Source organism: Entelurus aequoreus, linkage group LG03 (assembly GCF_033978785.1).
Source record: "Entelurus aequoreus isolate RoL-2023_Sb linkage group LG03, RoL_Eaeq_v1.1, whole genome shotgun sequence".
NCBI lineage: Eukaryota > Metazoa > Chordata > Actinopteri > Syngnathiformes > Syngnathidae > Entelurus > Entelurus aequoreus.
The window spans coordinates 41,312,447-41,324,792 of NC_084733.1; the positions used below are offsets into that span (position 1 = coordinate 41,312,447).

Sequence of the window (12,346 nt, forward strand, 5' to 3'; positions counted from 1 at the left end):
GCACCAACCTGTTCCCAATTTGCCTGTTCACCTGTGGGATGTTCCCAATAAGTGTTTGATGAGCATTCTTTGAATCAACTTTATCAGTATTTATTGCCATCGTTCCCAACTTCTTTGTCACGTGTTGCTGGCATCAAATTCTAAAGTTAATGATTATTTGCACAAAAAAAACCGTTTATGAGTTTGAAGATCAAATATGTTGTCTTTGTAGCATATTCAACTGAATATGGGTTGAAAATGATTTGCAAATCATTGTATCTAACACAATTTCCCATCTCATATGGAAACGGGGTTTGTAATAAATAAAGTAATTATTAGAAAGTCCTCTCTGTAATACAATGGTTAGGCAATTACAACCACAACAATTAAAATGTTTCTAAAAGGAATACCTCTCGCACAATGTCATTGGCAGAAACGTAAAGTCTAAGTCTCTGAAACATAATAACAAACACATCAAAATTCCAGTGACAAGTTTATTTCAATTTGGTTTTTCAAAAATAAAAATAAAAACAATACAGAGTAAAACTTGGATATTATTATGTTCGTTACCAACGACAAAGTGACGTTGTATTGAAATGAACAAGTAAGGCAAAGAGAAAGCTCATGGAAAATTACAATCTAGGAGGGCAAGAAATGACCCACGTCCTCAAACCGTGACCATGAAATATATAAAATTTACACAATCAAAATCAGAGCAATCAAAACAATTATTTACAATTCCTTTATCAAATTTGTCTGATAACAAAAAAAAGCGTGGCCGAAAAGAAGGACTTGTCTTGCTCTTCCGCTAAAGCACTTTTTGAACTACTGTGACTGACATACTGTGCAGTCACTACTTCAAGAATAATCAACATACTGAAGGTTTGATTTCATTCAGTTTTATTCCTTTCGTGCCATATCTTTAGTGTCACCTGTACTAGCACATGACCGCACCTTAGTGTCTTAGTCATTTTCCACAGTGAGACCAGAATTAATGTGCCCTTTTTTCTGTCAGCTTCACTGCTACTTCAGCTGCTAAGAGTTCTGTTTGGTGTCGTCGTCTAAGTTGTTTTCTTTCTATGGCAATACGGTGAATCATACAAGGCAATAGTGGACATCTGTGAGCTACATATGGATTAACTCAGGTTCTTAATATTCCCGAGAGGCTTCTCCTGCAGCCGAGTGCGAGTGGCTTCCTACACTTCTACTGAGCTACAGAAGGTTTTTGCCTCTTTTGAATACCAGGTATCTTTACCTGAAGGACTACTTTATTAGATTTTTTAGATCACATACACTTGGATGAGTTTTTGTCAAAAACACAGATTCAACACTGTTCAAAAAACTGCTTCTCTTTTATGACCATTTAACAATCAAATAAACATATGTTATGGTATGGCCTTTGCACCTACAGAAAAGGGAGATTTGGATACTGATTTGGTCTGGCTGCTTAACGATTAATCAGCAAACCAAAAATGAAAGCAATTACCGTTGAAAGCAGGTTGCTGAGTGAATAGACATGTGTATGTAACCAGTGATGAGTTACGAAAGTAGGAAAGATATGCAGTTTGTCTTTCTTTTGTATAAGCACTTCAGTCCATGTGCTGGGGAGTGTGTGTGTGTGTAGCGGTACCAGGGAAGGTGGAGGGGGCTTCTTATTTGACAAGCCTCTTAGCTACATCTGCATATGCGATCTCGATCTCCTTGTCGCTGGGGCAGGTGTTGGTGAACTCCTCGTGTGTGTAGGCATTGTTCAGGTACTTCCAGATAGCGGTCATCTCTTTGGGGATGTCAAAGCCTCTGTACTTCTTGGCCACCACCTAAAGGTACATTGTTGTTTTAATGACAAGATACAAGTGGTCTCAAGCAAATGTTTCCTAGACTCCAAAAACATGGCAGGCACTTTTTTAAGGCGGTTATGTGGGCATGTTCTTTTTGCAACATTAAGTAATCTAAACAATAGTACAGAGGTTAGTACCTTAGTTTCCGTCCACTCCAGTTTGTCAAAAAAAATTGCCAAAAGTTTGCCTCGGTTTCCATGTGGCATCTTTGTTATCAAACAGCCAAACATGCGCATAAGAAACTGGTATTTCCCATAGTATCCGCATCCATATTTGCAAGGCTAACTAGTTGTCATCTATCAAATATGATGATTTCCACAACTTTGTACTGTATATGGCAGTATGGTGCTAAACTAAGCTTATACAAGCAACCAAAAAATAAGTGTTCATTTCATTTTAACAAAAGTTTAGATAGAACCATGTTACAACAGAAAGGAACCAGCTATTTACAGTAAATTACCAAGTAGATTTAAAACAGTTTTAACAACGTAATGCAACTGTAAATTATACAAAATTTTACCGATTACATCAGCAGCCAAATTAGGAGCCTTCATAACCCGTTTTCAAATGGTTCCATTATTTATATACTAAATAATATATTGTGATATATATCACTATTCCAGAAAACTGCCAATATATATTGCAATAAAATAGATTTTAAGCCATCTCGTCCATCCGTGGTGTGGGTTTGTATTAGGGCTGGGCGATATATCAATATACTCGATATATCGCGGGTTTGTCTCTGTGCGATATAGAAAATGACTATATCGTGATATTCGAGTATACGTTCTCACGCAGTTGCTTTTAGCTGCAGGCATTACACTAAAGGCTCATTTCACTCTTTCTAGTCTCTCCTTCTCACAGAGACTTAAACAAGCGCACCTTCTTACATAAGTCACATACAGTACGTATACGCCCTCGCTGAGCAGAGAGGTAGCAGCATGGCTAAAGTTAGCTGTGGTGCGAGTGGTAATACGAGAGAAAGAAGGTGCGAATCTGGTAACAAATGAAGGAAGAATTAATTCCTAAGAAAAACAGCAGGGGGTCCATCGTCTGGCGGTGGTTTGGCTTCAAGTGGGAATATGTCGAACAGACAACCGTAATTTGTCAAGTGTTGGGCAGAAGCGTTGCTACAAAAAGTAGCATTACTGCTAATATGTAGCATCATTTGAAAAGTCACCCGCTCGAGAATGAAGAGTGCTTACTCCGCACGTCAACATCTCCATTCGGTGCCACACCAACAAAATGCAGAGGCAACCATTTCCAGATCAACACCGTATGAACAACCTACTACAAAGCGAAGGACGTACACAATTTGAGTTCCTATTATGCAGCTAATTTTTATTTGACAGTTATTGAAATATCTTGTGTGACATCATGTACAGAAGTGCACTTTATTTGTTTTAAACTATTGTAGTGTCGTTCTGTACAAAAAGTGCACTTTAATTTAGTGTTGTTTTGATTTGTCATCTTGAGGACATCATGCACAAAAGTGCACTAATAGTTTGTTTCAAAATGTCTCTGACAATCTTGCACGTTCTGTTTTGAAATGACATGAATGTTTGTGCCACTGCTTAATAACTGTTTAATAAATACAGTTTTGGTCAAATGACTTAGTTGTGATTTCCCTCTCTGCATGAAAGCTTAAAATGAGCATATATTAATGCAGTATGAACAAGAATTTTTTAATGTAGACACATAGAATCATCATACTGCTGTGATTATATGTATCAAGTGTTCATTCAAGGCTAAGGCAAAATATCGAGATATATATCGTGTATCGCGATATGGCCTAAAAATATCGAGATATTAAAAAAAGGTCATATCGGCCAGCCCTAGTTTGTATGTTAATAGAACGCGCAAACCACAAACAACTTAATGTCTGTTGCCTTTCTTTTTGTTGGAGCAGAATCTATCAAGCACCCGTTCCGTCCATCTGCTGTTCATGTGATGAGGCATTCAAGCACAGTGTGTAACAGTGTTGGCAAGTTTGCATTCAGAAAGTCTCAGTGCATTTTTTATTGAGTAAAATAACCCACAATGGTGCCAAGGTAAGTTGTGCATGCGAGCACTTAGATAAAGGTGAGAACCACTATTGAATTCAATAAATAACTTGTAACAAAGTACGAAGGTGTGGCTCCCTACTCTTTCACTGCTCAAGCCTTCAATAAGGGTAAGTGATGTTAAATAGCTCATTTATCCATTTAACTCATCATTTATATTTATTTTTGTACAGGCTCATTGTGTTGAGCCTGTACAATAGGGCTGTGAATCTTTGGGTGTCCCACGATTCGATTCAATATCGATTCTTGGGGTCACGATTCGATTCAAAATCGATTTTTTTTTTCAATTCAACACGATTCTCGATTCAAAAACTATTTTTTTCACGATTCAAAACGATTCTCTATTCATTCAATACATAGGATTTCAGCAGGATCTACCCCAGTCTGCTGACATGCAAGCAGAGTAGTAGATTTTTGTAAAAAGCTTTTATAATTGTAAAGGACAATGTTTTATCCACTGATTGCAATAATGTAAATTTGTTTTAACTATTAAATGAACCAAAAATATGACTTGTTTTATCTTTGTGAAAATATTGGACACAGTGTGTTGTCAAGCTTATGAGATGCGATGCAAGTGTAAGCCACTGTGACACTATTGTTCTTTATTTTTATTTTTTATAAATGTCTAATGATAATGTCAATGAGGGATTTTTAATCACTGCTATGTTGAAATTGTAACTAATATTGATACTGTTATTGATAATATTCATTTTTGTTTCACTACTTTTGGTTTGTTCTGTGTCGTGTTTGTGTCTCCTCTCAATTGCTCTGTTTATTGCAGTTCTGAGTATTGCTGGGTCAGGTTTTGGTTTTAGAATTGGATTGCATTGTTATGGTATTGCTGTGTATTGTTTTGTTGGATTGATTAATTAAAATTTTTTTAAAAATATATATATTTTTTTAAATAAATAAATAAAAATAAATCGATTTTTAAAAAATGAGAATCGATTCTGCATCGCACAATGTGAGAATCGCGATTAGAATTTGAATCGATTTTTTCCCACACCCCTACTGTACAACTTTAATTATTCTCTATATTAATATTTTTGTGTGTCTTATTATGGTTGTGGTTGAAGTTTATTTCAAACATGTTAACAGAAGTTATTGGATTTGCGTTATTTCTTCTAGGAAATGTTAACATGTACCGCAGTATGTACATAATTACAATATTTTTTAGCTAGATTGAAGCAAAATGACTATTAAACGGCTATGTTATGGTGTTATTTCATTATCGGTATTCAGTGCAATCGATATTAATCATAGCATTTAAAACAATACTTAAGATTGTTTTAAATGCTACCGTCAATAGCAAACATGCAGAAACTTCATAAATTATTTGGCTATAACAATGTGATAATGGCATTCTAATTAAACAAGTGGAAAAATGAGGGTCACAGTGGCACACTGCAGAATGTACAGAGTTTGACTGATCAATGGAGTTGTGGACGCTGACATAACATCAATGAAGTATGTTATCATTAACTGTCTGACATTATAAAATCTTAGCTATTTCCGAACAGGCTGTTCGTAGAGGATAAAAGCATCAGCCGAAGTATATTAACGATGCTGGTGCACTCACCTTGACGATATGCAGCTTAGGAAGCAAATTGCAGTCCGCCAAGGTCATTTGGTCCCCATCCAAGAACTTGCGAGTGGAAACCTTGACATCCTCAATGCTGTTGTGATCGATCTCGTCTGGCAAAGGTGAACGGAGATACTCATCCAGCTTCTGCAGGGTCTTCAGCAGCCCGCGCTCCACAGCTGAACACAACCACAAGGAATTTCATGTTGTTGAGTCTCATGCAATTTACATATCACGTCCAGACACATGGGGGCAGTATTTCATCAACAAGCATTGGTTTATTGTGAAGCTCAAAGAGAACTGACATATTTTTCTTTTTTACGGTGTACATCTTGAAATAAAAATTGTATGACTAATTGCTGTTACATATTTGAGTTGCTTTCTTCTTTTTTTTTTTTAGTTCAGATTGAGTTCTTGGTAAGTGCTTTATAAAAAACAAAAAACATGTCACACAGTGTAAAGGTGTCCTACGCCCACATCTATCCATTCATATTTGAGTTGGTTATTAACAATTCGTGGTATTATTGCAAAATATGTCAGAATTCTTGTTAATGAAGCATAGCATTCAGGACCATGCTGTTTGCACAGCCTTGCCTTTCAGTTCAATTGCTCAATATGTTTCAAGGGCGGAGAATAGCCAACTAAAAATGTCACAAGATCATGCTTTCTTGTGATAATGGTTAACATCCTTGGCAGAGCATATTTCAATAACCTTATCATTGTTATGTTATTGACAATAGATTCCGGCATCAGTTCCTGTGCATGATAACGTACGTAGTTCATTCTCGGTAGAGCTGCTTTGTTTCCGCTACAGTGTCTTAGCAGGTGAGGGCCCCGAGGACACAGGGAGGCAGTCGAACAAAAGCTCAATGTTTTTAAATCATGCCTAAAAGCAACCCATTGGGGTGGGGAAAGCAACGTTGCTTGGCAACCAAAATAATCTCCAGATGAGTGGATGGTTTCAGGCAATAGCTACATCAATGAGTATGTACAGCTGCCATATTCACTATATTATAGCCAATAAAAAAAAATTCAGGGGGCAATACTACGTTTTAACTGTAAATATTGACTATGATGAATTAGGAACAATACAATTGTGATCAATGTACCTTGTACACATTGTATGTATCAGGATGTTTACCTTCATTGGCATCTGGTTTTGAGTTCTTAATGAAGGCTGAAAACTTGGCAAAGATGTCCATACCAGCTGTGTTTGACTCCGGGTGTCGGGCGCCAAGTTTGATGTACCTAGTGATATATACACAAAGAAATATGCATATTTGGCAACAGTGCTGCACTGTGCCCAGACACGAGGTCATGGCGGCCTGCTATTACAGAGGTAAGAGAATGCTCACTTGGGTGGGCAGAGGACATCCTCAAGAAACTCCTCAATCTTGTTGACGTCTGTTTTGACCTCGCCATTGAAGGTGACGAAGGGAGGGTGTGTGCCTGGGGCGAGGTTTTGCAGATCTGCAGGCTTCCTGCATGACACATAACATTTCAGTGCCAAGCAAGCAGCACTATGGTGAGCGCTGTTGTGCCTCCTCAGCATGTGTGTGTCCTAATCTGTGGCCTTCACGCCTGCATGTTTGCATTTCAAAACAGATGTCTCTATTGGAAGAAGACACATGAAAATGAGCATGTGTGGAAAGATTAGTGTGTACAGAGATGCTTCTATTCTCTTTAGTATTTAACAATTGACAATGATAAACCACCAAATGATCTACAAACACATAGTTAAGAAGCACACTGTTCTGAATAAGTTTGGGGCCAAGGCATCCAAGGGCACAAAAGCAGGAAACAACATCATGCCTTCGGCATGCAAAGAGGAAGTGGCACCCTTGGCCGATGATATCACTAAGCAGCGTTAAGAAACAGCCGCTTAATTACAGGCTTTCTTTACACGTATAAAATTATTAACCTGACAAACGAAGATCAACTCATGAGAATAGATCATTTAAACTTGGATGAGTGACATGTGAAATTAATAGTCTTCTTTTTTTTTTTAAGCAACAATAAGAAAACCCAAATATACAATCGTGGTCAAAAGTTTACACACACTTGTAAAGAACATAATGTCATGGCTTTCTTCAATCAATCAATCAATGTTTATTTATATAGCCCTAAATCACAAGTGTCTCAAAGGGCTGTACAAGCCACAACGACATCCTCGGTACAGAGCCCACTTGAGTTTCCAATAATTTCTACAACTGTTATTTTTTTGTGATAGAGTGATTGGAGCACATACTTGTTGGTCACAAAAAACATTCATGAAGTTTGGTTCTTTTATGAATTTATTATGGGTCTAATGAAAATGTGACCAAATCTGCTGGGTCAAAAGTATACATACAGCAATGTTAATATTTGGTTACATGTCCCTTGGCAAGTTGCACTGCAATAAGACGCTTTTGGTAGCCATCCACAAGCTTCTGGTTGAATTTCTGACCACTCCTCTAGACAAAATTGGTGCAGTTGGTTTTCTGACATGGACTTGTTTCTTCAGCATTGTCCACACATTTAAAGGCCTACTGAAATTAAATTGTTTTATTTAAACGGGGATAGCAGATCCATTCTATGTGTCATACTTGATCATTTCGTGATATTGCCATATTTTTGCTGAAAGGATTTAGTAGAGAACATCGACGATAAAGTTCGCAACTTTTGGTCGCTAATAAAAAAAAGCCTTGCCTGTACCGGAAGTAGCGTGACGTCGCAGGTTGAAAGGCTCCTCACATTTCCCCATTGTTTACACCAGCAGCGAGAGCAATTCGGACCGAGAAAGCGACGATTACCCCATTAATTTGAGCGAGGATGAAAGATTTGTGGATGAGGAACGTCAGAGTGAAGGACTAGAGTGCAGTGCAGGACGTATCTTTTTTCGCTCTGACCGTAACCTAGGTAAAAGGGCTCATTGGATTCCACACTTTCTCCTTTTTATATTGTGGATCACGGATTTGTATTTTAAACCACCTATATCCTCTTGAAAATGAGAGTCGAGAACGCGAAATGGACATTCACAGTGACTTTTATCTCCACGACAATACATCGGCGAAGCACTTTAGCTACGGAGCTAACGTGATAGCATCGGGCTTAACTGCAGATAGAAACAAAAGAAATAAACCCCTGACTGGAAGGATAGACACAAAATCAACAATACTATTAAACCATTGACCTGTAACTACACGGTTAATGCTTTCCAGCCTGGCGAAGCTTAACAATGCTGCTGCTAACGACGCCATTGAAGCTAACTTAGCTACGGGACCTCACAGAGTTATGCTAAAAACATTAGCTATCCACCTACACCAGCCAGCCCTCATCTGCTCATCAACACCCGTGCTCACCTGCGTTCCAGCGATCGATGAAGCGACGAAGGACTTCACCCGATCATCGATGCGGTCGGCGGCTAGCGTCGGATAGCGCGTCTGCTATCCAAGTCAAAGTCCTCCTGGTTGTGTTGCTGCAGCCAGCCGCTAATACACCGATCCCACCTACAGCTTTCTTCTTTGCAGTCTTCATTGTTCATTAAACAAATTGCAAAAGATTCACCAACACAAATGTCCAGAATACTGTGGAATTTTGCGATGAAAACAGAGCTTTTTGTATTGGATACAATGGTGTCCGAATACTTCCGTTTCAACGATTGACGTCACATGCATACGTCATCATACATACAGACGTTTTCAACCGGAAGTTTCGCGGGAAATTTAAAATTGCACTTTATAAGTTAACCCGGCCGTATTGGCATGTGTTGCAATGTTAAGATTTCATCATTGATATATAAACTATCAGACTGCGTGGTCGGTAGTAGTGGGTTTCAGTAGGCCTTTAAGTCAGGACTTTGAGAAGGCCATTCCAAAACCTTAATTCTAACCTGATTTAGCCATTCCTTTACCACTTTTGACGTGTGTTTGGGGTCATTGTCCTGTTGGAACACCCAACTGCGACCAAGACCCAACCTCCGGGCTGATGATTTTATGTTGTCCTGAAGAATTTGGAGGTAATCCTCCTTTTTTATGAATGCATGGCTAGTTGTTTGTCTCTACTGTATGGTGACAGAATGAATGTCAACAATAAGTATTTTGACAAGCTCATATATGAATAATAATAGAAAAGGCCAAAAGCACTTGTTCAACGACCTATTTCGGACATTTTCTGAAAATTTCATCCAAATCTGTTCATTAGTTATGTTGATAACTCCCGGATTACGGAGCTGGTTGCATTCTTTTATGAAGCAGCCCATGTTGGGGGTTACCCACATATGCGGTCCTCTCCAAGGTTTCTCATAGTCATTCACAACGTCCCACTGGGGTGAGTTTTTTCTTGCCCGTATGTGGGCTCTGTACCGAGGATGTCGTTGTGGCTTGTACAGCCCTTTGAGACACTTGTGATTTAGGGCTATATAAATAAACATTGATTGATTGATTGATTGATAAAGACTCAAGCAGGTAAATGCTAAAACCTAAATCATGTTTAATCATGAAATGAAGCAAAGTCCCTGCTTCGGAACAAAGGTCCGTTTGAGGAGTAAGAAGTAAGCAGATGCTGCTACGTAGGCAGACATCTATCACCTTTTACAGGATTATAATAAGCTGGTTTCGGTAACACACCCTCTACCACTATATGACAGGGAAGTACACCAAAGCCAATGCAAATTGCTAGGCAAATATCATTTTAGTTGTAGAACACAATTTATAATTTGGTGCAGAGAGAGGTGAGTAGCGGCCACATTGGTTGAAATGCTTTGATAAATAATGGAAGAAATACTAAATGGGAGTCGAACAGAAACATGGAAGGACGTCGATAGTGACCAGATGTCAAAAAGACTATGGCTGAAAATAGTCTGGCACTTGTATGCCCTGGTTTGGCAAGAAGAAAACAGTTCCAGCAGCATTTTAGATGAATAGCACTTAGTGGAATGTAGTGGGTTTGGTAAAGGTTGTCTGGAACTGGAATCCACTTGAGTTCTCGCGCAAATGGGAGGCAATGCAGTGAAAATTGCAGAGAATCATCCTTATTTGGATCTCTGTGATGATAAATACCATGTTATCCGCAAAGCAGGCAGGATGTGTGTGGAGTCTTTTGCCTTTGAAGAGCTTGGTTGTTTGGTTTTCTCAAATTTTGTTCAGGCTGGGAAAGGGTCATGGGAAAATCAAACAAACAGTGGGAGGCAGTGAGTGTGTCAGGGGTGTGGGTATATAAAAATGTTACACAGTTGCACAGGAAAAGGTGTGTGATCAAAAAACAATTGATATAATCCATACTTTTTAAAAGTACACTATTAGTTGGGAAACTGATGTGACCGGACTGTAAATACTTTTTTTTTTTTTTTAGAAAACTTTCAAGTTTAGGGCAGCCTGACCACCATGGATAAGAAAAAGTCACTAAGAGGCCAACCACACCTTTTGAGGTCTACTGTAGTAACGTTGAAGACGACGCCTTTAAGCCACAGGATCATGAACAGCCTCTGGGAGAAGGGACAGTTCCCAATGCTCTCACCATCGCTTCCTGCCTATAGAATAGATACAAACAACACACTTAGGATCTGCAATGAGTATCATGTATTAAAATATAAGTAATATTTAGGAATTACAAATTATTAAAAAATAATCAAATTTGTCTCAAATATGAGAAAATGCAAAGTGAAAAATAGTCATGGGTTCATCGCTGTGTTGCACAAACATTACAGTCTATTTGTTGGCATTCCACCAAAAAAGTCGTTTTCAAACAAAGACTTTCACACATGACTGTCCATCCATCTGACTGCACTCAAAAGACTGGAGGGCCAACAGCCTTTTTATACAAAACTCAAAACCAGTGAAGTTGACACGTTGTGTAAATCGTAAATAAAAACAGAATACAATGATTTGCAAATCCTATTTAATATATTCAATTGAATAGACTGCAAAGACAAGAAATGTAATGCTCAAACTGAGAAACTTAATTTTTTGCAAATAATTATTAACTTAGAATTTAATGGCAGCAACACATTGCGAAAAAGTTGGCACAGGGGCATTTTTACCAATGTGTTACATCGCCTTTCCTTTTAACAACACACAGTAAACGTTTGGGAACTGAAGAGACCAATTTTTGAAGCTTTTCAGGTTGAATTATTTCCTATACTTGCTTGATGTACAGCTTAAGCTGTTCAACAGTCCGGGGTCTCCGTTGTCGTATTTTACGCTTCATAATGCGCCACACATTTTCAATGGGAGACAGGTCTGGACAACAGGCAAGCCAGTATAGTACCCACACTCTTTTACTATGAAGCCACGCTGTTGTAACACGTGCAGAATGAGGCTTGGCATTGTCTTGCTGAAATAAGCAGGGACGTCAATGAAAAAGACGTTGCTTGGATGGCAACATATGTTGCTCCAAAACCTCTATGTACCTTTCAGCATTAATGGTGCCTTCACAGATGTATAAGTTACCCATGCCTTGGGCACTAATACACCCCCATACCATCACAGATGCTGGCTTTTGAACTTTGCGTCAATAACAGTCCGGATGGTTCTTTTCCTCTTTGGTCCGGAGGACACGACGACCACAGTTTCCAAAAACAATTTGAAATGTGGACTCGTCAGACCACATAAAACTTTTACACATTGCATCAGTCCATCTTAGATGAGCTCGGACCCAGGGAATCTGGCAGTGTTTCTGGGTGTTGTTGATGAATGGCTTTCACTTTGGATAGTAGAGTTTTAACTTGTACTTACAGATGTAGCGACAAACTGTAGTTACTGACAGTGATTTTCTGAAGAGTTCCCGAGCCCATGTGTTGATATCCTTTACACAAGGATGTCGGTTTTTGATGCAGTACCGCTTGAGGGATCGAAGGTCACAGGCATTCAATGTTGGTTTTCAGCCTACGTGCAGTGATTTCTCCG

The 12,346-nt window shown here is 38.7% G+C and overlaps 1 protein-coding gene across 1 annotated transcript in view; it reads right to left on the bottom strand.

Annotated features, from left to right (window-relative positions):
- Positions 1–459: 459 nt before the first annotated feature.
- clic4 (chloride intracellular channel 4) overlaps positions 460–12,346 on the bottom strand; it is a 48,780-nt gene continuing 36,893 nt past the window's right edge. Inside the window, exons 2-6 of the mRNA XM_062041818.1 lie at positions 10,862–10,971; positions 6,818–6,943; positions 6,604–6,710; positions 5,460–5,641; positions 460–1,796 (exon numbers count right to left, since the gene is read on the bottom strand). Of these exons, the coding sequence (XP_061897802.1) occupies positions 1,632–1,796; positions 5,460–5,641; positions 6,604–6,710; positions 6,818–6,943; positions 10,862–10,971 (690 nt within the window). The 3' untranslated portion in view covers positions 460–1,631. The remainder of the gene's footprint in view (positions 1,797–5,459; positions 5,642–6,603; positions 6,711–6,817; positions 6,944–10,861; positions 10,972–12,346) is intronic.